The sequence below is a fragment of the Monomorium pharaonis genome, chromosome 11 (genome assembly GCF_013373865.1).
Source record: "Monomorium pharaonis isolate MP-MQ-018 chromosome 11, ASM1337386v2, whole genome shotgun sequence".
Classification (NCBI taxonomy): domain Eukaryota; kingdom Metazoa; phylum Arthropoda; class Insecta; order Hymenoptera; family Formicidae; genus Monomorium; species Monomorium pharaonis.
Genome location: NC_050477.1, coordinates 6,460,109 through 6,487,803, shown reverse-complemented (window position 1 = coordinate 6,487,803; position 27,695 = coordinate 6,460,109). Strand labels below are relative to the sequence as shown.

The window sequence follows — 27,695 nt, the reverse complement described above, 5'->3', positions numbered from 1 at the left end:
AAAAAATTAAAAATTGTTACTTTCCAAAATGGCAATCAAAGTGCGATCACGACTCTAAAGCGCGATAACACAGCTGTTACAAATAAAGCAACTGTAATATCTCGGTTTTGCAGGTAGTGCATATGGTTACGCGTATTTTTGCAAACATTACGCAAATTGAATGACACGTGCCTCCTTGTCAAGGGAATCATCGCAATCTTTGACAAGACAACGACACAACTCGAGTATTCGTTACAAATAAATAATTGGAATCATTGATCTCGTTTACCATACTTTTTAATCGTTTATTTTATTATAGTAGTTCAAGTATTAAACACTAACAAGAACGAACGTTAATTTCATAATAAACGAATAAAATTATTATTGATATCATATTCAAAATCGAGTATTTCTATTTTTAAACACGCGGGCTGTTATCTCGCGATCTGCGAACAATTTGCACAATTCTCACTTGTGTTGTAAATTAAAAAAACTCAAAGTATCTGTGGAGGAAGAAGACCGACGGATAAGAACGATCGCTTGTTCATGTATCAATATACCAAGTGGGGAAATCCTCTGGTGTATTCCCCGCGAAAGATAAGATAGGCTGACTATAAGGATAAAGATTAGTCTTTATTTTCCGAGTGGTTAATGCATTCTTTAACGAAATAAAAAAAAATCGAACGACATCCCGGTATATCCCGAAACTTGCACTACGACATGTCATTCGCGGTCGTCGCATCCTTAACCGAGCAAACGTCCATGTAATTAATTGGTTAATTAATTGATTAATTATAACAGTATAAAGTCAAAACGCGGTTAGATCGTTCTTGTATAGACACTGATGTAAATTAATTCAAATATATAAACTGCCCCGCATACAACTAGTTTATACCACAACGTATACAATTGTAACAATAGCAGTTTGCATTCTTCAATAAATAAATATATCGATATATCGCCGATGCGAATTATAACGATCGTCTGACCACAGTCTCCGTGGCGAAATAACTCCCGACGATGGCGGAGTGAAAGTTGTTCGTCACTAATGAATTCGTAATTTCATTAAGTACATCGTCGCTTGCTTTCTGAGTGCGTATTGATCAAGAAAAAGAACCGCATGGAGAACGGAACTCGACGGAATAACATGAAAGAAAACGAGAGAAAGAAAGGGTGAGAAAGAGCGTAGAGATGCGTGCGGGGGAAAGAGAAAAAGAATAGCATTATGCGAAGAGTGCACAGGCACGTGCGAACGATTGCAGCAGTCCGTATTACGCTTGCACACGATCGCGCCCGGAATTTCCGTCCTAAATTGTTCATACTGCCGCGGCTTGCTTGCTTACTTGCTTACTTGCTTACTTGCTTGCTTGCTGCTTGTGCTTGCTCGCACGACCTTGCACGGATTTCACTCGAGGACTTCGAAAGCGAGACGCAATTCCGCTATCGTCATCCTCGAAAGAAGGAAAAAAGGAAAGAGGAATGTATTTTATTGCATAGAACTTGTAAAAATGTACCACGGTCGTGATTCTACTTATAATTAGAAACTATATTAACTTCTGTTAACAAATTTGCGATACAATTATTTACGATAATGTTGTCTTTTAAATTTTAAAGTGCCTTGAAATAATATTTTATTCGTCAAAAGAACAATATGTGTGTTCAAAGAATTATGGTATAGTTGATTTTTATAATTTTTATAAGAACGACATTTAATGCTCGATGAAAACGTAATCGGTGCAAGAGGCGGATGTTTATCTAGGTTTACCTGGAATGTCGATTTTTAAAAACGCATATATATGTCGATATATGTATTGAAGTATATGTGTGTGTGTGTGTTCGAAAGCGATTTAGAAGCTCGATGATTCCGCCAGGAAGTAACGAGATTCCCCATGAGCCTAGCAAGTAGTTCGCGACTTTGAACGAGGACTACATATCTTCTGATTTAATTAAAGTAACGGAACGTACGGGAACGTCCAAGACCAAAATAAACGATACGTCTTCGACTTTTATATGTATTTTTTCCACGCTTCATACAATTTGCTGAAATCGCACTATATCTAAGTGTGTAAACATTGATAAATTAAAGTCGTAATAAAATCGAATAGTATCGAAATTATCATATGTCAATGATAATTATAACTTTGCCTTCATCTATTTATCTTGTTTTGAACATTTATCAATTTTTTAATGAGAAACAGTAAATCTCGAATTGGACTAGGCATCAATATTCAGAGTTATTAACATTTCTCTTTTATTAAAATTGTTAATTTGCAAACACCTCTGGAGTATATATGCTTTTGCATGACAGTAAGACATTAAAATGGGAAATTATTTGTTTCCCATAGTTTGTGCGTAGTGTATAGTTTGTATGAGAAAAATTTCTCGCGAAAGGCGGAGAAACCGCGTGGACATAATTTTGAAGAAGCTCGCTCGGAACCTGTAGTATACGTGTAGTATATTCGCGTACGTGTATATGTCTTTATGGAGTGTCTTTCTTTACTCGGTGCTAGGGTACGAAGGAACGTCAGTCACCGTGCAGGAAGCGGGGAATTCAAAACCACACAGTGATACTACTTCCGGCCTTTACACAGTCCTTACATATTCCCCTTAAAACCCGTTTACATTGAACTTCGCGTGCACGACTTACGTCGAACACCTGGATGTGTTACACGCGGCTCTATCGGATCTACTAGTAAAAGCGAGTAATAGCCAAACAATCGCGACTCTGCCATTCGCGTAAACCGCGATCAACTCAAATAAAAAATACAGAGATGTCTGTATAAAGTGCCTCGCGTTTACCGCGTTACATTTTTCAGCGGATTACATTTGAAAAAATATTTACAATCAATCAAGTTAAAGTTTATTTATTAGGTTTCATCACAATAGATTATTGATTAATAAGAAATTGATATTTCACCTGAAAAATTGTGTGTGTGTGTGTGTATGTAAATATATAAATTGCAAATTAAAACAGATATACATATATATACACATTCTATATCAGTTCTTTGAGAAGCACAACTTCATAGGCTGCCAATACATACGGTTATTAAGAAGAGGAAAAGAAGGAAACGTCGAAGGAGAAACAAAAGCGCACATTTTGCGTGACGATTAAATATTCTCGCGCGTATTTGAGAATTTTTTGCAAAATTATTTAGATAATAATTGTAAAGCAAATGTGTCGAGGAAGAGGCAGCTGTGCAACACGATCTCTCCTGTATATATATATGCGCGTGTTCGTGTCTCGCATGGAGAAGCGCGATCGATAAGCGTAATTTATTCCCCTTTTACGTCCCCGTGTCCCCGATAATTAACTGCTACGCGATGTCCGCAGCCCCGTAGTGAACACGGTTTACTATGGCGGGAGCGACCGTTGCCGACGCCACGGATGCTCAAGTTTTTTCGAGAGAGCGACGCCTTCCGAGTTTGCCGCAACGTCGCGAGAGTAAGCAAGAGAAGCAGCAACATATAATTAATTACACCATCTCGTGATTAATGATTTTGTCTCGCCGACGAAACAATGCGTGCAATCTTGGTTATTGGTTTAGCGGCGCTTAATTGCTGAACCAAGCTGCTTTAGAACTTAATGGGATATCGATCTCGGACCTCGTTAGAGATGTCGGATACGCAGATAAAAATATTTACGATGTATTTAATATGTGCATATTCGACTGGACATATATATTTGTACGTAAACTTCGAATTTGAACATTAAGATATTAAAACTGAAAATATTAAAATTTTTAGAGAGCTGTACCGCTACAATTTCATCAAGCATTTGATTCTAACGGCATCGGCCGATCGGCGCCTACTAATTATTCGAAATTTGTTCAACGGTATCGACTGACGTAACGCAGCCGGTCTTGAGTTTCGCGCAAATCTTTGTGCGTCCAGAAGAACACTCAAGTATTTAGAGCTAAGCGACAGCACACTAATTAATCAAAAACACACAAGCCGCTCGATAAAGTTTAAAATTTTACGCCAGCAATTTTATATTTTCGGCTGCTCGTTATCGTCTGTATTCACCGATAATGAACCTTCACGGTCTCTACGCATGCTACATAAATTCAACTTTATCGTCCAATCGCCGATAACAAGCTATTATTATTGAACGTTAATGCGTCGCAGATTTTATAGATAATACATAAATAATTTTGGCTAGTATAGCTAATAATGCAGGACAACAGGATGCATTTCTCGGAATTTGTCAAATACCTCTTATTAACTTGGAGTCGAATCGGAAAATATTCAAATTATTTAAATTTTCTGTATGTGAATATCATAAATTTATAACTGTATAACTAGTGGGCGTGTATCGCGAATGCGAAGAGGGACGCGAAAGACGATGGAGAGAGGTAAAGTATTCATACCGTCGTGTGTTCAGGTGGAGTTCTCTACGGAGTTCTAATCGGGGGTGAAAAGCGGTAGATAGGAAACAGAGACTGCAAGTTACACGGGGGTGAAAATGCATGACGGGAGATACGAAGCCAGGTGCATATTTCATGCAAAATCGCCCTCATGACAAAGGAACGTTGCGGCGCTTTCCTCTTTGATGAAACGTCGCTCAATCGTAAATCGTGGAATAAATAATAATAAAGAAATAGACGTGCTATTTATAAAAATGTGTGTATAAAATTTACTTGACTATTCTAAATTAATATAATGGCACAAGTTAACAATTGTCAATGTATAATATATAATGCTGCAAATTGAGAAGTAAAAGCTTAAAGAGCAAGAATCCAAATTCGCAATAAAATATTTGATTTAAAAATTTATCGATATTTCTATTTAAACATTTTTCTTTTTGGTCAATATTCGTATACCTGCTGCTTTCACAAAGTATTCACTTGCACTGACTCGATCGTCGAAGTGATTCGACATTTTTAACCCAAGAGCTCGCTCTTTAATTCGATGTTTTGTTACTGGATTTGAAATATATTACCGTCGTGTTGCGTAGTGCAGGCATATTTTTAACATCAATACAAGAATGTACCGTTACAGTCAACATTGTGGCCGTTCCTTTTCCAAGGCAAGACGTACCATTTTCTATCGCAAGGTATCCAAGTGCAGGATATATATCTTATATGGTATCTATATTATTGTCAGTTCGCTGAAAGATTATTAATCTCTCATGCAAAACAAGATCTTTAATTTACGTAGACTATTGTTGCTAAGCAATCTAGTCTTGTACGTGTTATATTTTTATATACAAAATATTAATTTAAATTGTTTTAAGCCAAACTAAACTTACAAATTTTATATTATTTTCATATTTATATACTAATATTTTCCGCAATATAAAGTGCGAATAGGAATGCTCTTCATACAATATTCATATCAATTTTAAAATTTTACGAAACCAAATTGTCATCGATTAAACCAAGATTGCACGCTAGTACACAAAATAATTTGATCGCGTTTCCCCGATTGAGATTTACGGAATTTTCAGCTGACACGGTAGACGACAAAGAAACGATCGATACGCACGATCAAGAAGAACAAGTGGAAGTGAAATCGTACGGCGCGGCGGTTAAGCCGCGAGTAACGTACGAATTCGTGCGCCATAGCTGTACGATGATATCTCCGTCGCGGTGCGCGAGAAGCGAGTCGGTAATTTTCGATGTATACATCACACGAACGAAGGGGGAATCCAGTTTTGCAGGTTTCAGATCCTTCGGTTTCGTGTCGCGTGTAATCGTCTCCCATCATGCGCGGCCGGAGTCCTATATATAAATATTTTGCGATAAATTTAAAGACGTTACTTAAAAAAGCCTGCAAGTGCCGAAACTAAATCCTAAACTAAACCCAAAACCAAACGCTCAAATTAATCTCAATGCAAATCATCCGCGCGCTAAAAAAAGAGAAATAGAATACTTATTGCGATAAATTATCGTGTGCATATAAAATTCTACGAAAGCGATTGCTGGATTGTAGAGGAAAAGTATTCTTTTATTTATACCAATAGAAAAATATGTTAGATATTATAACTGTAATTGCATAATAATATCATTTTTATAATAATTATTACTAATATTGGTAATAATAATTACATGCTTATTATAGTAAACGTTTATGATTTTTTTATCGATATAAGGTTACTATATTAAAATCCCCATTTTGGTTGTACTATATCATTAATTGCGTAGACCAATATTACACTTATAAAAACTTTAATATAGATTAAATAAAAACTATAATTTATACTATTAGAATAACTAAAACTATGGTTGGGTCCGAAATGATTCTAAGTTATATTGATAATACGGTTGCCGCAAACTATTTTCTTGTCTCGGTGTAAATCTAGTACTTTATATATATACATATATATATAATTTTTTTTCTTCTGCATTTATGTATAATATACCGGTTGTCCATTTTTAGTCTCACAATTCTTCTTTCTTGAGGAAGAAAAATGTTATAGACCTAAAATACAACATTCTTATTTTTGCAATTCAAAACTATGGTCACTTTACTTTGAGATTTTTTAAGTGGACATATCCGCAGAAACTAAACCTGGATAATCCAAACAGCGGTGGATCGTCGTTCATTACCGAATAAAAATTTTTTCAGACTCGATTTTGTTTTCCTCGAAACCAAGGCTGCGAGATGCATTTCACGCCGGCGGCAATCAGCTGCAAAATAAGACGAGGCAAAGAGGAAGCCAAGCCCGGGAAAAAGGTCTTTGGAACCAGTTTTGTTGGACATCTCGCAGTACTTGCGTGTATGCTCGAGCTGAAAAATTTTATTCGACGATTGACCAATTGATCCCTCTCTCGCATCACATCGGTCTCTCCCGTCGTGATTTATTTGGACATGGTAACAAAGATAAGGCATCGGTCATAAGCTGATATGTTGTTTGCAACAAGTATCAGTGATGCGCAACAAATAATTGCAGCGCGTCATTCGCAGCCGCTTATCATCTCGCGCCGTGATGCGGGGGCAGTGATAAAACGAGCTGTCTTTGATCGCTGCCGCGATAAGAACGCGCGTTCGATCCGATTCTCCGATCATGAGTCTCTCGTTCCCGTGCGCGTTTGCATAGCTGAATTACAAACCGCTCTTCTCTTTCTGGAGCAATCGCACGCAAGGTAAGCGCGCAGACGCGCGTAAACGCGCATAACGCGATATGGTCGCGGACGTAACAAGCTACTTGAATGAAAGGTGTAGATGAGGGAAAATGGAGGAAAAATGTTGAAAAGCGTAACACCCGCATATCACCGTTTACGGTCGCCTACATACGCGCAAGGCCGTTACGATAAAGATGCACCTACGTGTCCTAGAACTATCGTTCCGTTTCTTTCATTCGGGGATTTTTTGCGCTTTAATTCCGAATAAATTTTCTCTCGACAAAGATTCCTAAATTCTTCGTGGTAGATAATATCGTAATTAATTTTCGAAGAGAATGAGGATATCCTAAATAGAGCCGCATTTTTTAATCTCCGCACATGTGTCCAATTCGCGGTCGTCTATTATTAACGTTAACATTAACATTTATGTGATTCTAAAGCTAAAGTCACAATATAATAAGCGATTTTATCTAAATTATTAAATCTCTTGTTATAATATTTCGATCTTTAAAAAATGTTAAATCATTTCTATTACATTTACACGCAATATGGGAAAAAAATCAGCTCTCGCGACATATGCTATGATTATGATAATTGTATTCAGTGTGTTAAATTTGATGCAGCACTGAAATATATAATCATAATTAAATGCATTCATTGATTTAATACACTGTATATCATTATCATATTTTCGTATCGTTTTAAATGTTTTTTTTACAGTCTGTAGCTCTTGCGACAGTCTGATGTTTTTAACATTCTATATCGAATGTAAATCTTATGGTCTCTCTTTTAACATTCCACCTCGAACAAACGCAATCGAGGAGAATTAAAACGGAGAAAGATTTCTTTTTCAGATTCTTCTTCTCCGTTTCGCTGTCTCAAATTGTCGTTGTGAATACTTGAATTTCAACAATTCTTGAAATTAATCGATCCATTGCGGATTGTGTGCGCCGCGATACATATCGGTGAAGCAGAAGCCGAGAGTATGTATCGGAGAGTAAAGGCCATCCTCGAAGGCAATTGCGCGGCCTCGCGACTCACGATGCTTCAATATCAACGTCAATGTACAATTCGCGCGTATTCAATGCGCTAAAATAATCGTCACCTCTTCTCAAAGCTTAGATCTACGATTTTACATACGATATCATTGAACAACATTCTACAATCGCCAACTTTTACGCCGACATATTCTAAATACGAATTAATCGCAGAGTCACAAAATCATTTTAAGTTTACAACGTATTAATAAAAATAATTACAACGAGTCGATACTTTATCAAAACGCCGATACTTATTTCAACAATATTAAGAGACGTTATAGGTTAATTAAAGTCGCATTACGTTCTATTCTTCTACGATATCGCTTCATCTGTACGTGGCTCGCATAAAAGAGTGATTTCCATGCGTCACTTGTGCGAGATCACATTCGACCTTCTGAATGCCGTGAGAGTGGGCGGCCTTCGTTTTAGGGTTGCATCGCCCGCGGTGCCCGCCCGGTGATTTCAAGACGTCCCATTTCTCATTACGATACTTGGATTCGATTACTAGAATGGCAAGTGGGTCACGCGTAAAAGCAACTGTTACGGCAGCGACGTTTCGTGTCAGTCGCATGGACTGACCGCGACGCGATGCAATACCTTAGGCCGGAAAACCGTGTTGGACTGACCGCGACGCGATGCAATACCTTAGGCCGGAAAACCGTGTACTTACGTACATTTACGTATTACCCGTATGTTACATATGCGTGCGCGCGTGGATATATATAAAAATGAAGCTTAAGGGAGGGAACACGCTTACCGAAAAAACAATAACGCGCAAAAGAACTTTTGCCTCATAATTTGTTCCTGCAGGCAAGTGTCGTATGTTCTTCATCCTCTTTTGACACAAATTAAAAGGATTACGAAAAGATCATCCGAATCACTACTGAGTTAGAAGTGATGCATGGCTCTACTTAATTTTGATCGCTATTAAACGTGAGCCGTTGTACTTTATCGCTATCAAACGTTATGTATTTTTCCAAAGATGCTGATTTTCAGCTTTAATCCGATTCAATTCCACTCGCCTGTTAATATTATTGCAGGAAAAAAAACAACCGCATTCTACATTGTAAAAGTTTTTTTTGCCACGTACAACGTAATGAGAATTGACTCACGCCATTGCCTTGCACACTTGTGCAATCGGTGAAAACAAAGTTTACAAAATCACCCATGATTGGATCGAATGTCTGATCGATCAGACATCGTAATGGATCGGAGAAATTTCTCGAAACTCGAAACAACAGCTGCAAATAGCTTCATTCGCAAACGATAACCTTGTTGCAAAGTCCCGAAATCTTGCAATAAATATCAACATGTAAGTTTGTGTCTAACACGAGATAATTGAAACTGACTTGTTAAATGGCAAAGTATTTCAAAGAAAATCGGAGTAAAGCTTTTTCGTACAGCACAGAGAGAAAAAGAGCGGCTCACGTACTAAGAAAAGAACGTTTTCCACATCTGTCAGAACATATCCACATGAACAAATTCGTGGAATGTATTCTTCCGTGCTGTCCAAAAATTCACAGTCGGAGTAATCCCGGCAATATCGCGTCATTCTGGGGAAAACTTACATCTATATATGTATATACATCTATTATATGTATGTGTGCGTATGTATATATAAACGGGTGCTCTAAGAAACCGAGTGAAAGGCAACAATGTGAAGGCGAGCGTTCGCACGTATTCACGTACACACATAATATGCGGTTCGAGCACGTGCGCAACTATCAAACGCACACGAATCTGCGAAAAAAAAAGATTGGTACTATCGCGAAACCATACCTCATATAAATATGGAGATACACCGCATAAATACTTCGTGTTCATGATAAAATTACACGACGAGAAGGCAAGTGGCGAGATCCACGAGAGAGAGAGAGAGAGAGAGAGAGAGAGAGAGAGAGAGAGAGAGAGAGAGAGAGAACAAGGGAAGATACGACAATGACGCGACGCGATATATATACGTGTCAAAGTCGTATGTTTCTACGTATCGAGGAGGCCTGATCGTCGACAGTCGCGCACGTATCGTGCCCGATCGTGCCGAGCATTACTGCTACACATGAAATCGCATTGTGTATGCACACACAGACAGATACGGACAATACAAATGCACGTTGCGCTGCGCCTGCTGCACGATCCAGACGGGTGTTGTATAGAAAGAGGCTCGAGCGGAGATCGGTTCTCCCTGAGTGCGTCAGTCGCGACAAGGACGTCCGCTAAACGGCGAATTATACTGGAATAATCGCTCCGCGTTCCTAGTACCCGTGGCCCCGGAACGGAAAATAAAGAAAGATGAAAAAGACGAGCGGAGTGTCGCGATCGCATTCGGTTCAATATCGACACTAGTTTCCTTCATTCATCAAATATTATCATATTCAAGCTTATTACAAAAAAAAAATTGCAAATATCTTTTCCTTTCCAAGAAAAAAATTGAACCAATTTAATCGTCAAGAAATGATATGTTGCAAGAACACATTGAGTATAATAGACAAGTAAATAAACTATAGTGACTGTAATGGAAATATTAAACTATACTGTTGGATAATTACAAATACAATACATATATTCAGCCATGTACCCCGAGGATTCGCGAAATTATACTCGTGACAAGTTCTTAAGAAATAAGTTTCCAGACAACGATGTCGAATATGTGTGCCCTAAGGCACTATCTTGCCATAGCTACTTGAGCAAAGGTCAACGGTGACGCATTGATCTTCAGAATCTCTAGCAGTAAAAGATCGTCAAAGGTCAAAATAGAATAGAACAAGAGTTTTATGAGTTCATGCCATCTCAGTGGCATGAATGAAGAAGTAAAGAGAAAAATGATGACTTTTTGTCAATTACCTGAGAAATGTGAATGTACGAATGAATAAGAAATTGCTATTAACTTGAGATAACATGCTCGAAGAGAGTAATGAATAATATAACACAAACTAAACGTTTTCAAGAAATTTTAAAATTTCAACTGCAAAATTCTGTATTTTTACTTAAGTGTTTCTTAAAATTCAGCAACAAGTCAAAATCATTTTCTTCCAACATAAGTCTCAAAAATTAATTACAATTCGAGATTGATCGGATAAGTAACATTCACAAGAAGAAGAAATCCATCGAGTTACATTTCAATGAATTTAAGATTTAAAAAAAGTAAAGTGTAAACATCGTTTTTTTATGGGATCGATTTTCTTGGTCTAATAGTTGGAATTGATGACAGATTCAGCTTGTCGAATTTAACATGTATATTATAATGCAGTCAAACGATATAACGACGACCACACCCGAGAATAAAACGATGAAGGACGAGGAGAGCAGGTCAATTACCTTCAGATCATCGGGAGAGATTTCGTATCGACAATCAGTCGCTGCTGTCGTTAAGAAACGCCAGTGGCATATGGCAGTTACATGGTACAACACCTTTTTTAAGTGCCCAGTTCGAAGGCCATTTTTTTTCTCGAATAAGTATAAACAATTCGCTACAACGCGCGTCAATAGTTAAGTTTTTATCAAACGGATATAAAAAGGTTGATTTCATCAACTGCAATTAGTCAACTGCAATTTTAAAGTTAAATTTGAATCAAGATCCAATTGTGTGCCGATATGATAAAATTACGCAAATTAATTACATAACCGATATTTACCGAATATTTACATAACCGAGAACACTGTTAAAGAACGTCAATATCATAATCATTATCTCAAAAAAAAATATCTAATTAAAAAGTTTTTGTCTTCCTTTCACGATGTATCTGATGTAATTATATTTTGAAGTGTTTCCGTTAATACGTCACAAATTAATTTAAACGATATTCAATAACGTGAATGCATATTTTTTATATTGACAAAAGTATCGATATTCGCAAAGTTTAGGTTGGTTTAAAAGTTCGATCGGCGGTGGCGGTGGCGGTGGTGGTGAGAGAAAATGGTGTATAACCTTGCTCGGACGACCTCAATCGCCTTCACGGAGGAAACCTCCGGTGTGTAGAGCACACCGTGACAAACACACACACACACACACATACACACACACACACGCGCGCGCGCGCGCGCGATCTTACTCGATCTTATTCAGATCGAGCTCTTGACGTTGGCTGTGCGGAGTCGCGAGAATCTTTTTTTCACGTGATATGCTCGACCATCGTCATGTAACGCGGAGATATTCAAATAAACGAGTAAAAATTTACAAGACGGATATATAACATGATATATTCGTGAGATATTTATGGAAAAAGTAGATTTTTTCAGTTTGTCAGACTTTTAGTTGAAACTAATGTAAAGCAAAATATCGCTAAATAATTTAGTGGTTGTTGTTAGTTCGTGTTGGCAGATTAATAGAAAAACGCCGACGTGTGTCGACGAAGCACTCGCATACCTCTCACTCTCACTTTTTTTTCTCGTCGAAAGAAAATTTCACCGTACTTCTCTGCTTCGCTCTACAACTCCCCCCACTGACATTGTACAGGATTTTAAGGGGGCCGTCTACATTAAGAGGCCAAAATTAAGCACTTATTCATGATTTTTTTCTAATAAAACTAAGCAATGGATCTTTTTGCGATTTTTTTCACTTATTGTGCGTGTCTTTAGGTACTCAAAACAATTTTTATTATAAAATTTTATTTATTTAATTATAAGTTGTAAGCAAAAATGCACAACTGCCTTAAAAAATTCCTTCCACACTGCGTACACGATAACATCCAGTAGAATTGACTGAAAGAAAAAAACCAAAGTTTTTTGTAAAGTTTATGAGTATAGCTTCTAAGTGAACCTAAGAAAGCCGTACATTTATTACAAAAAATTTATAAAAATGGCATTTTGAAAAAAAAAATTGATTTTTTGTGAAAAATTTTTGACTTTTTTTTAAATAACTTTTTTTACATGACTTTTAATTTATATTTTAAGTTCACACAGAAGATGATTTAATAACCTTTAATTTAAAAAAAAAAGAAGTGGATCCGTTGATTAGTTTTTTTTTAATCGTGTACGCAGTTTCGAAAAAAGTAATTTCGAGAAAAACGCGTTTAAAGTTTCCAATCAAAGAAAAAGGTTGATAAAAGCTTGCTAATGATTGTTCATCCGTACTTTTCGATTAATCTACTATCCCTGCATATAAATGTCCTGAGTGTCCTCATACAATTCATTCTTCTCCAACAGCCATTGTTTGTCGTAAGTACGCGTTTCCTGCGCAACAGATCTGCTACGACGATTTTGGTTAATCGTGCGATTTTCGTTTATTCTATCCGCTACATCTCTGCATACTGGTCCAATAATTATTTCCATGCATGACATAATTCTTAGAACCAACAAATAGCCTTCATTGAAAATTCCAGCAGCTATGTAGGCAGCAATTTCAATGATTTTGCGGCCGCAATGGAAGTGTTTTGGGGCCAGTTGCCAAATCGTCGCATTAAAACTTTCATTGGCATTTTGTGTATACCCACCTAAACACCTCTGTAGTAATTGTTTCCGAGCAGGCAATGTACCTTTTCAAAGACCGTTAGAGATTTTTACTTGCCGTCCCGTTCGGAGCGCTCGGGACGTGCGCACTGCACGTGCTCATTTCGGCCTGATACAATTTAAATCTATACTTGGGATTTCAGGAGCATGTTCTACGGATGAAATACTATCGATTTAAGCAAGAAAAAAAATCGATTTTTTTACCCTCTAATGTAGACGTCTAATGTCCCCTTAAGCAACCGGCGGAGAGCTAACAACAGTCCTTTTACCGCGATTAATTTCGACCACAAAAACTTCTGGGACGAATGTACAGGTTGATTCATGAATTAATCACGTTAATTCGAAAACATGATATTGATAGTAGATGGTACTAACATAGTTATAAGCACTAAATAGCAATTCAAGAAAACACGATGGCTTACGTACAATGTAGTTAATAGTTTTAAAGTTCTAAGAAAGAAGGGAGACAGACGCTGTTTTTCCACGAGTAAAATAAAATTCTTTTTTCTCTCCTTTTAATGAAAAATTTAAAATCTCAGTATCTGTTTGCGATCCGCGAACGTTCTATTATCTCTAATCTGCTTCTATCTTTCCACGTGATCGATCGATAACGCCGTCGAATTCAATGTCGTAATTCTCACACGAGTTTCACGCATGACTATCGTTATTAGAAAGGAAAACTGCTTTTACTCACCCCTTCATTTCCTAGGAACTGTATATTAAGTTTCTCGTTGATCTTATGCTGAAACAGAAAAAAATCAAGATTAATTATTTTCTTTATAAATAATGGATGAAATATAGTCAGTGTATTTATAAAAAGTTAAAAAATTAACGAGTAAAAAAATTGCGTCATTTTAGCTTTATTATACATATGTCTAAGCTTTCGTACAGTTGCGCAATTACTCTTAAAATTATGGAAAATTGTGATGATAGACAATAGAATCGAACGATGTCGATGCGAGTATGAAATTTTTGGAGGTTGAGACGACACGTGGACGAGAACTGACGAGCGAAGTCGCAGTCAAAATTATGTAGAATTCTAGTCGTATTTGTCGTGCGTAGCGTTACAAAAGCCAATACGCGAATGTGGGGTCGATTAGCGTAATTACTCGGTCGTCGTTATCTATCGCTCGTCCAGCTTAGTCCGTCCGTACGAGCAACTGGTAATTGGCGAAGCGCGAGCGCGTGCGATCGTACCCGCATAAAGGCGAGCGTAAAACGCGGTGTTTTGCGACCGCGTGAAATTACGGTGCACGATCTCGTAACCGCCGCGCGAGTTGCATTATATCGCGCCGACAGACGGGCGGTGCAATTATTTTGCGCGTGCAACTTTTACGCGTACGCGCCTCTGTCTCTCGGTGAGAGATGGCTTGGAAAAGCAAATACCACCGGTAAGAGCTTTGCGTAAACCGATGATAAGGATAAGCTGCTCCTCGCGAATCATTGTCAATGACTGGAAACACAGGAAAAAACACCGAAAGAACGATAACTTTCTCACATTTATTACACAGATTGATTTTAGATAATTTAAAAATCGATCTTTCTTTCGCAAGAGCGCCAATACGCTGATACATTCATTTTTATATATCCCACGTACGTCAGTCGATTCTCATTGGACTTGCATTCTCATTAGACTCGTGTCTATGATTTGCTAATGCTATCGTCCATGCAGCGTTGATGCGCTTACGCGATATTTGTACGTGGCGAAGTTTACGGAGTTTCGACTCATCGTCGGTTTGAAACTTGTCTCGGAGGAGACATACCTACGTGCGCGAGTGCGACGGGCACGCGAGAAAATTAATCGCGTCGCGGAAGATCGCGTTTACTTACTCGGGCGCGCTGGGTCGACGAAGATTGACCTCCGAGTAGCGGCGCACCATGAGACGAGCTCTCGCGCGCACAGCTGAAAAATCATTTCCTTCTTTCCCGCGGCAATCGCGCGAGGAATATTGCCCTGTGATTTCACATACTTTCCTTTTAGCGTGTAAAATATTCTAATAACAGTCTGCAAACCAAAACTTTTCTATCTTCCTCCCCCTCACAATTTTTCTCAAAATCCTTGAATACCATGTTATTTCGCAAAGAAAAACTTTTTAAATTTTATTTAATGCGAGCGAAATGACAAAGATTCGTGAATTTAAAGTCGTATAAAATTATTTAAATAATGTGAAAGATAGCGTATCTAAAACTCTACAACTGACATATTTAATCCTCTCTCTCTCTCTCTCTCTCTCTCTCTCTCTCTCTCTCTCTCGTTTTAGATTATCGGTCGACGTGCAGAGTGATATGCTTTCACTGATCCAATGATAATTCCTCATCGTCAAGGAACTTGGACCGATAATAATTCGCGGTTAAACTTTGGTAGCTTGCGGAAAAAGTGACGGCATTAGACGGCGACCGAGAAGTCCATTACGGTTATACCGTGGTGAGAATTTTATGACCGACACTCTGTCACGCTTGCATGACAAACAGAGTGTCGCTGTAAATCGCGCGCGCGCGCGCGCGCGCGCGTGTGTGTGTGTGTGTGTGTGTGTGTGTGAGCGGTACCCACGGCGTAATAAAGCGGGCAATTATATTTCCACCATGTGTTACATAAACGCGACGAAATAATCAAGCGGCGCCCCGCTCGGTCGCTTTCACTCAATAAAAGGATCCATTACAGTTTTAATTATTCTAATAACTATCTATTCGTTATTATATTTAAAAGTGCACATAGAATTTCTTGCTATTGTCACTCTCAACATTTCCATTCTTATTATACATTGATGCATAAAGAAGAACGCGTAGCGAATCTATTAAAGAACAAATGTTTTCCTCTTAACTGTGAGCTGGGAAAATATTTATAGGACAAAAAGATTGTTCAGCAGGGGTTCGACAAGGGGTGCGTTCCGAAATCTACTGACAGTACTGACAGTACTGCTACTGAAGTTACTGGGTTTGAGCTGTTCCGAAACGCCAGTGAATACTGGCAACACTAAAAAACGGAATGCGTTTACAGTCAAACCAGCAACTGTTGATGCCATCATAAAAACCTAACTTTATACAATCTAATTATGGCAAATGTCAATGCAATTATAATTGCAGTGCAAGGTATTGTGAATGTTATTAATAGTGACAGTGACAGTTCATCAGACGATGAGGAAGAAATTCTAAATGTCTTAAACATGATTACTAAGCGTAGACCATTGGAATTAAGGCCACGCATAAAAAATTATATTGAAAATGTTATTGCTTTACTTTCGGATGAAGGATTCAAAGCACATTTTAGGTAGGAATTATAATAAAAAAATAGAATTTCTCTATTATTTCATTATTGAACAAAATATTGTGTGATATAATCATCGCGTGATTTTCAGAAACACTTCATAAATGTTATTGTCGCCATCAATAAGTTCGTATCGAACAGTTTCCATTGTTACAATTAATTTTTTAACAATCTCGTCAATTTTAATTATACACATTAATGTACGGCGGACAGCGGCCATATGCTTTACTGAATTTGCACTACCTCCGGACAATGTGTAAAATTAGCCGGAAGTCAGTAATTCCCTAGGGTCTATTTTTGTAGAATAGATAGTAATTTACAGTTGCTGACAGCACGCTGAAAACGATTTCGGAACGAAAAAACAGTACCGTCAGTACTGGCAGTAGATTTCGGAACGCACCCAAGAAGACATGAGACAACTCAGCGGGGAATTCTTCACGGATATTCTAGAATTAACAAGAATCGCCATGTGTATATGCATTGTGTAGTGTTAATAGAACAAAGTATTTCCTTCAGAGAGAGAATCTTTTTCCCTCGGGTCGAAGTAAAATTTCATCGTCGCGCTCATTATTGCCACTGTCGATGCGAGTCGTTAGTCTCGTTGATCGAAAATGCGAAAAGTAGAAAAGGCAAAGAGACGATTGAAGAAAGAAGATTCATTATTCATGATCAAATTCATTTATGATAATGTTTACAAAAACGTAATGAATGATCATACTAGATCTAGGAAGTGTAAAGACATTTGAGATGACACCCTGACACGCGATTGTAATCTATACATATTATCGAAAAAAATATAAAAACATAAACGTGTAACACAATTTACATCGTTATATGATTGCAATGAACAAAGAATTTCAAGAGAAAGAATAAATGTAAAAGGTTATAAAATTAATACTTAAAATTAACACTATACACGGAAAAAAAATTACTCTCAAATTGAAACTTATGTATTCAAATTAACGCGATCCTTGTTTTATATATAAGCAACAATATATAATCTTCTTAGAAGACTTTGAAAATCTTGTATTTCAAGATATTATAATATTATTTCAATACTATAAGTATTATTTTAAAAATATGATATAATTGTTTTGATAATTTTATTCTAAGAAAATTATAATCTTCGATTTAAACATATAGTATTTTCTATCCAATGATTTTCTTTTTCATTCAAGATAATTATTCTTAAATAACAAGAATATTATTTTCTTGGTTAAACTATATAAAATTTTGAAATAAATCTTCATTCAAGTAAATCTTTTTGATTTAACGCGATATAATCTCATTTCAAGATTTCCGAAACTAAAAATATTGTGTCAAAACAAGAATATTCTTTTTTTCTGTGTACACGTTGTTTTTCGCGATATCTCTCTACATACGTTAGGTCACGGACACTTCCGAGTTAATTTTTATTACTTTTATAAGTATAAAAAAAGTTTTCAATAATTTTTACATATACTTTAACATTTAAGTATTTGTATAGCTGCTTGTTAAAAAATTGTATATACTGCAACTAATTATTCCCACAGTGCGCTTAATTAAAAAAAAAAAACTTTTTAAGTCAAAACTGTTGAATCGTGTGTACAGAGTGTTAAGCGTGCTCACGATGCGCGTTTATCGATCAAAGAGTGACTGATTATTTTCTACATTTTGTTTCGACGACAATGAGACAATGTGCAATGTTTGCAAAGTTTGCACATTTATATCGTTACAATGTATAGACGATTCAAGATATACGTAATGAATATAAAATTAAGCGTGTCTAGCTTTATCGATCTGAGAGCGAACAGCTACTCTTTGTACGTTCCGCTTCGACGACGACAACGAGACGTCTCATGCGCCACGCAAACGACCTCGGGAAGGTTCTTGCCAGCCATTCCTCCCGAACAAGAGAGGCTCCTCGTCGCGGCAGGTCAATAACTCTACGTCCTGAGTACAACCCCTGATTCCCCTCGTCTCTTACGCATCTCGCGTTCTCACCCCCGACGGCGGCAACGGCGGCGGTACCGACCCTTTATCCTGCTCTGCTCTCCACCAGAATTGGATTTCTGAGCCCATCGCCATCGTTAACAATAGCCCGCCATACATCTTAGTTCGCAGTCTTCGAGTTATCCGCGATTAATTATTTGTCTCCCGTTATTACGCGCGACGATCGATTTGATAACTGCCAACAAACCTAGCCAAACTTCGATTAATCATGGCTGATACGCTAACAACGTGTTTGCGGGAATTTTCTCCTTATCATAATCGCACAGCACGCGCTGTTCTCCTCGACTCGCCAAGCCGCCACGTTATCAATCGTTTATCGCTATAATGCTGTAATTCACATAGGCTTCTACGGGAACGTTGATTACTCTCTAACAACAAGTTAATCGTAAACTATCATCGACGTTGACGCAACAACAACTTGATTATGAGAAACAGAGCGATACTCCGATACGTGTTGTTCGTTCAAACAAAGAAATAGTTGTCTAGCTGATTCTGTTTAGAAACACATCGCACGCGATCGGGAGCAAACGGGAAAAAAAACCACGAAATCTGCGTTGCGCACCGATATGTCGTGCGTGCGTGCGTGCGTATTGTTGCACAAGTACACGCACTTCATCCCGATATACCACTGCGTCTATTTATTGTATTATTATATTATACGATATTTCGAAGACATTTGAAAATATATTTTTGAATTAAAAATAGCAATAAAAACAGACCTTTTACAATACAATTTCCTAAACGTTTGAACTAATTCCGTTCCTATCAGCATCTTGTACATATCGCAGTTTTGCAATTATAAAACATTGCCAAATAATAAATGTGTATTAAAATGTCAAAAACAGAACACATTTGCAAAAAAGGAAAATATTATGTGCATTTCACAGTATGTATAAACGTAAACATAAATTTTATGGAAACGGTATCTGAAAGCGGTAAAGTTATAACATTCCCTAATTATTACTGCTTGTATTTATCATTATATACTGTATTTTTCACCTCTTGCAAAACTCAATAAAATTATTACTATTATTAAATAAAATATCTCCTTTTATTTATATGAATTTGTAACGATCACTACAAAATATTTTACAAAAGTAAACTTCAATTTTCAGTATTTTTTATTCATGCTTTCCTTCGTTTGCTTGGGCAAATAAAGGCGAAAGCGTGTGCTCCACTTTGATTTCTGATCCAATTTTTGGAAGCAGATTCTACGACTGCGGGCGCGCTGGGGCGCGATGTTTTGCAATCATTTTGCAATCGCGATGCAAGAAAATAGGAACGCATTTTCGGTTCGTTAACCGTGAATACACGTAACAAACCAGCTGCCGTTACTATTGCTGCCGTCGCTACAAGCCGACACGCGCCACAGTGGGTTCTAATTCGCGCGCGGTTGGTATAATAACGTACGGCAGCGATCGTAGCAAAAAATTACCTAATTAAGTAATTAAACGCACAACTGTGTGCGCCGCGACATGCTTACATACGAGCCATTATTCGTGGCCGTAAGAACTTTGATTAATTCGCTGAACTATTTATTGCTAGATTAATGTAGCACACCTGGAATTTGTTTCGGATACAAACGTCAATCATGATCTTTGAATACTGTAATTACATCACAGCTGATTCCATCAAACATTCGCGAACCGGTACCAACGGGGGAAAAAGTAAACCTTATGTCGATGTGTGTTTTTAACTTTGCAGCAATCGGACGTTTTGGAGAAGACTATAGATGATGCTTATACAGGTAAGTGGAACTAAGAGAAGAAGTAGTACACGATCATCGGAACGGCAGGCCGCCGTCATCCATAACTACCTAGACGTTCGCTTTCCGCGCTTAATAAGAACGGCGGAGCGCGTCCGGCTCGTCGTGCTCATCGGTGCGGAAAAGGAAGGCGGTTCCCTCCAAAATCGTTCGCCGATATCGGGATCTCAATTAATTGCTCGACGCAGGCATAATCGGCGTACGACGAGGCACGGTTGCCGGTTCGCAACAGGTAGGCAGGTAGGCAGGTAGGCAGGCACACATCGTGCGCTTATTCGCTTCGCCACGACGAGAAATTCGCCAACACCGCCAACTGGTTCACTTTCTCTCGGGCGGCGAACTCCAGACTCTGTTCATTCTGCCTCCCCTCGTGTATGTACATGGACAGTTGGTGCACGCAGACAACACGTGCACACGTGTACATACGTTCACGCACACACCGATCGACTTTAAAACCGCGATTTGATAGACACTGAGGATCGTGGCGATCGTAGATCCGGGTATTCTAGCTCGATATTAGACCTTAACCCCGGCATCAATAATTTTGGCACCGGCAATCTCTCTACGAAATGGCCAATTGTAATGCTTTTATCAAGCTTTTTTTTTTTAAGTGGCATCTATTATTTTAAAGGTTGTATCGAATACCACTAAGATAAAAAAAATAGCTTCATTTTTTTGTAACAGATACTTGTCAAAGATAAAAAATACCTTTTGAAGTGCGTACGGATCGTACGAATATTACATAAACAAATCTCTTGGCGTATAACTGAATTCACGGATTAATTTGATCTAATGCGTTGCATCATTGCGCACAACCATTACGCATTTGTTTCCATCAGGTTTAAGAGAGACGTTCGGTAGATCAGATATTCCTTCGGTCGCCGCGATCGAGACATTCGCTCGGCCGTGACTACCATCATCGATCTGCGAATGACCTATCGTTAATAGGCGTTACATGGGATTCCGTTGTGCAGCATGCACAAACGACGAGCGGCGATGGCAAACTGGGTTTTAAAGATCCGGGCACACAAGACAACGATCGTCGTAATCAGAGCGATTAGGTGTGGCCGCGATAAGAGCGTGCAGTACTGCCTGTTCGTTCGTCACCCATTTAAACGTGCACCACACATTGTTTCTAGGTCTCCTGACGGCCTGTCGTCACTTTCGAACGGTATGCCTTTCGAAATGCATTCGTACAAGCTGCTACTTTCTCGTAGCTTCTATTCCTGATCTGTCCGCATCATCGATATCTGCCGTTATTTTCCCTCGCGTTTGTCAGACCGCAGAAAAAAAACCTATACGCATTTTATGGTGGCACTCGTCAAGCATCATCACCGTCGAACATTATACGGAGCGGGAGATAACTTTCACATTAATCAGTTTTCGGAAACCTTGCCCGTATGAGATGTAATGAAATGTAATTAGGATCAAAAGAGGCACGAAGAAAATTCTAGCAACTCGTTACTCAAATTTAATTATTATAGGCGAAGATTAAGAAAATTATGGCCGCTGTAAAGTCATATAACACAACGACATTGCGCGAATGAAGATACCGGAAGCCTCAGCACACATAGTGCTCAGTTACGCAAACGATACGAGGCAAAATGGTAAGCACGTGAAGGCTATCGGTCATAATTATGGGGTGTTAGAGGAACGGTCTTGCGTCAGTATCCTCAATAAATCATGCGTTACGCCGGGAATTAATATTTCCACGACAGCGTCGTAGTCGAAACGTCATCGTCGTCGACTCGACCTCCTACAATGATCAGCTACGCTCAGCTGAGATTAGGACTATGCACGTTCGTAAATGTCAAACGGGTTTTGCCCACCACCTTTAAGAAAAGAAGAAACTGAACTCTTCCCTGCTTGGCTAATCGTTACCAATCGGTTGCGAGATTGAATGAGCCACGAAAATTGATGAAAGGACCGTACTCGTTTTGCGTGTAAAAATTCAAGTATCTTGCGAAAAACGTCCGTACCATCACGTTGCAAAAAAATTGTAGCTAGTATTCAAAGCGTTTAAGTGTTGTTAATGCCTTATTTAGTTAAAAAAAAAAAGGAACTTTGCAATATATAAGACGCCTCTCCTGCAATTTTCTATCTTTATTTTCATTCGTGTGCCTACATTCTATTGTTATTTTTCATCGTCGTTCGATTACAATAAAGTCTCGGTTGTAGTTTGGTATAATAAAGAGTAAAATTCTGAGAATAAAAAGAACAGAAATGAAAAATAGGAAAAGTAGGCATCGATTATTTAAAAACTAGCAACAACAGGAACAAATAAATCTTTGTTTTTTAGTGATTTTTTCTCGATCAATAACAATATTAAAACCAAACATATTATAAATTCTTTCTCATACAAAACAAATCAAATTTCTATTTTAATACGATATTTTAAAATTTAATTTAATTTATCCATTAAGTTATCTTAACTCAATATAAGAACGTGAAAGAGGTATTCAATATTATAAATTAAATATATATATTTCTTATATTAAATTGTATTTAAAGAGAAAAATCCTAGACTCTATTTGTCACTTGTTACTACTTTATATCAACATTTTCAAAATAAGCCGCTAAAAAGAGTAATTTCGAGACCCTATAGAAAAATACACGCGCTTTACTGTTGAATAATTTTTCGCCGTTTCGAATTGTCGCAAAACGTGGACGAAGTTGGAGATAAAATTAATTTATCACCTGTACGTGAGGTAATACGATAAATAAATCGTGTAATCGTGTAATTCGCGCGTATTTTACGCGATCGTTTCCCTGCAAATATCTCCGAGAGGCATACAATGCGACGTAATTCGCTGTAGTTAATAACGGCGAATCCTGTTGTACAGAGTCGGTGGACGGGCGGATTTAAATTACCAGTCGCGCGGCCACGACAATCAAATTATCAACAAGACCAAACTCAGTTAGCCCGAGATACAATGGACCCTTGGCCGTCGTGCTCGGGACGACGCCCTATTTTATTCGCTTTTTTTTTGCAGTCAGCGAAAAAGCGTCTCGCGAAGCAGAGAATGGAGAGCGGAGGACAAAGACGTGCGTGTGTGGGTGGAAGGGACGCGTGCGGGTTTTCGAGGGAAAAACGAGAGAAGCGATACGGAAGGACCGGACAAGCGGGAATCATTATTCGTGTGTTACCTTCTTAGAGGCAGATGGACAAACGTGGGACGGGAAAACCGGGTGCTGCAACGTGCAGGACCGACCGACGTTTCTCATTTTTCCGAGGCGAGGATTCCGAATCGTACGGCGGCGGGGAGTCGTTGTCGACTCCGTTAAATCGTAAGCCAGAGGAGCTGGGGGCCTTTACTTTGCGAGCATACCACTACGACACTGTCAACGACGTCTACCTGCGCATTCGTATACTCGTGTTTGTGCCACGCCGAGTACCACCTGTCCTATAGGGGCGTACATTATGCCGTATTGAACCAGCGATTCACATGGGGTGCCGCATCGCACTCGGAACCTCTGACAAACGTCACAGGCAGAGGGGTTCCCTCAAATCTCAACCCAAGAGGGTTCTATCTTCGTGCAACGAGACGCATTCTCATGTGACTATCGGAGATTTGCATGGTGCGCAATGAAGACATTTTTTTGTAATTAAAACAGAATATCATTTGGCCAAAGGGACCATCACGAAGAGCTCTGGTCGAAAATTACATTAAACAAGATATTAATCCCGCGTGACGGGCAGATGAACGGCGTTGTTGGCCAAAAGTATTTTAATTTAAAAGTTGTAAAATTAAATATCCTGTGTCCCGAGCTTATATTGTATATTGTACGTAACCGCGGGACGTATGTAACAGCTGCTACGGAATCGGAAAACATCCGCGATGATCGCTTATTCTCGAACGTTTATTTTGAGAGAGAAATAGGAAGAAAGGGAGAGAACGTTTAAATAGTGGCCGAGTAATGATGCGTAGAATATAAAACGATAATGTCATTAAGCTCGACGCGTCCTGGATGTGTCGTCGTTTGTGGAACGTGAGCGAGCATGCCGGACGCTGCCTCGCGAAGTTGTGGTTTGTTTTTTCGTCGTTTATCATATTTTGAGCGCACAACAGTCATCCGGCCAGAACTTTATGATATTTCCGCCGTCGAGAATTCGCACGTCGCGTCATTTCATCCGTCTCGAACATCAACGGCCTAATTAATTCACCGTCACCTCACCGCATAAAACTAGTTTCGCTTCGAAACGAAATAATTTCTTTTATTCCGCATGCAAACGCGCGGTTGTACCTCCGCGTGCCCCTGATCTTACTAAACTTTTCAGACTGTTGAGAGAGTCGTTGATCTTCTCGTGAATCCACTTTTTACGAACAAGGGATCCGTTAAAATTAATAAAATTTGCATTCAAATATCAATATGATTACTTTCTTCTTTTTTCCGAATTATCCTAATATCAATTTGGTAGCAGAATGTAATCAAAATTTTTAATCAAGACGACAACCGATAGGAGAAAACGCGTTTTCGATTATCGATTCGCAGAAACTCTCGACGGTTTCGGAGAGTCGATAGTTTGTACAGATCGGCGAGAAACAGTCGACGAGTGACTCCTGACAGTAACCGGACACGTGGTCAAGTGACTCAAGGACTTGGAACGGAATCACGGGGTACGCGGTTACGGTCCGGAAGTCTACGTCGATATTGACGAAGAGCTTCGGCATGACGATCGGTAGCGCGATAGTTTGATACGAGAAAGAAGCTCTCTTCCTCTCGCACGCACGGTACACCGGTACACGTCCGCCGCTATTCACCGCGATTTATACATGCAAATCGTGTTTACACGTCGCTGGGGAAGAAGAGACGACGGGGGCGGGGAATGAAAACGGGAAAATACGCGCCGCGCCGCGCCGCGCCGCCACCGCCGCCACCGCCGCCGGGATACGCGGCTCTGAATGAATGGGAACGGTATCTTCTTACAAAGCCAAATCACGCCGCGGAGTAAAAGTTAGAGCATACTGCACGACGTCGGTTAAATCTGAGAACAAGTGGGTAGCGCGATCACGAGCAAGAGCTGTCTTTGTGAGACGACAACGCTAAGAGACAATGAGAGCTCCGTATGTGAATAAAGGGCTCGAGAGGCCGCTCTCGAGGAAGATGGTGGCGTAGATATTCGCTTTACGGTAAATAAACACGCAAAACAAAATCATTTTCTCTACATCCAAGTAATCTCCCGCAACAAAGAATTAAGGATATAAAAGATTAAAAATTGAATTTAAATTTGTAGAAAATATATCGACAATGAAAGCTAATAATAATGTAATAGATGAGTTGTATGAGGAATAAAATATTATTATTTTTTGTGCTGTATCATAAAGCATTTACGCTCTTAATCAGAGTGAGAAAAAAGAGTGTTTTAATTGCCAGCTCGTCCATGATATCCAAGGAAAATGAATATGCTCCGTACGAATTAGGCTCGGCTGTTAAAGTCGATTTATGCGACGCTCGTAAGTATTGTGAGCTCATATCGATGACACGAATTGTATCGAAACTGAATGCTAGCGCCAGAAACTCGTAGGCGAATAGAAATGTCACCTCGCAACCGACACCTTATAATTCGTCACGCCACGGTGGCGTTTCACAACCGCGTACGACGACGGCGCCGAGTACGTAACACGATTTACAGACATGCGTCGCGCATCAGTCTAGTGTGTGTGTGTGTGTGTGTGTGTGTGCATACATTCATGCGTACGTGCGTGCGTGCATGCATGCGTGAACACACGAGCGATCGCGATCGACGACTCAAGAAAACAGAGTGAAAGGAGCGCCTAGGAGGAGTAAATTAGACGGAGAGACAACGAGAAATGACATTTTTTTTTTTTTAATTAAAATAAAGGAATCCTGAAATTCGCCAAGTTAACGTTTAACTTGGAGCTTTGTAACAAAACAAGCTTTGTAACAAGACCAAGTGTTCGGTCTGTGTATCTAACAGAAATTTGTTTTTTCATACAAAAATTTAAAAAAATACAGATGAATCAAGATATTGAAAGCAATGGTGGTTTGTTCGGCAATCGTTCCGTCTGCTATTTTTCGCGCGTATGTAGCGTGAATTAGCGAAAGGTGCGAGATGTCGCGAGATGAAATTCTAGAATCTTGTCGAGCATTAAATTTTTTCACTCGCAAACATTTCGACATTCCCGCGAACGAATTATTAACCTTAGTGTCCTCCTACGTATGCAGCCGAGAAGATGCAAATAGGATCTCGCGCGGCCGCACGCGTTGTCGCATTCATCATTGTCACTGTCGTCTACTACCACGAATTCATTAACATTACGGCGATCGTCTAAACTGCGTATTCTGCGAGGCACGCGATGCCGCGGGCTTGAGGCCGCCGAGCCATTTCGTGCCATCGGAGATACCGGAGGAATCGGGGTCAGCAGGTTAGGATCGGATAATTTCGACGAAATTGTACAAATACCTCGCTATTGAGGGATCAAATTGACAGTCGTTATTTTGTTAGAAAGATGGTTGCGGGTATTCTATTTATTAGGCGACAGATTATTGAAAAAAATCTCTCAAAATCGAGTTAGCAAATAGAAACAAATTCACAGTGCTATATATGCCTATTGTTAAAGAAAAAAAAAAAAGACTTTAGAAGGCAACAAAGATCAAGGTTATGTATGGGTTAATATAAACTTTCTGTGGTCGAGTATTTTAATTAATTTTTTCATCGCCGACTTTCCTTCACCAACGAGTCACATATTGCAAAAGGCGAATACTCGTTTCGAGCGTATAACAGCTTTATATACCGTGATAAAATCGCGATTGCGTCCGCCGAATACATTACAATCGGCTGCGACTTAATTTGATGGCAGTGCCAAGGATAAAATTAATTCGATGACGATCGCAAGACCGACAATTGTTTCGCGACCGATGTTTCCGAATGATGATGGGTATGCGAGAAAGAAAATCTGTAACATCTCTGCTATAAGCAGTTCAAAAAAGAGAGATAATATGATGAGCGTAAGAATTCTTGCAATTCCAGTTTAATGCTCGAACCTTACCGCGGTGAACTCGATTGTTCACGAGTCGATGTGCAATCGAACGACAATGAATCTGTGTGACATTTCCATACTTCGAATTCATCGATTACAACATGGTACAAGTTAAGCGATCTTTTACGTCTAACAGAA

At 38.9% G+C, this 27,695-nt stretch overlaps 1 protein-coding gene across 1 annotated transcript in view; it reads right to left on the bottom strand.

The window, feature by feature from the left end:
• Nucleotides 1–27,695, bottom strand: part of LOC105831846 (RNA polymerase II elongation factor Ell) — an 88,295-nt gene that overhangs the window by 48,219 nt on the left and 12,381 nt on the right. The window contains exon 2 of the mRNA XM_036293990.1: nt 14,226–14,273. Within this exon, the coding sequence (XP_036149883.1) occupies nt 14,226–14,273 (48 nt within the window). The remainder of the gene's footprint in view (nt 1–14,225; nt 14,274–27,695) is intronic.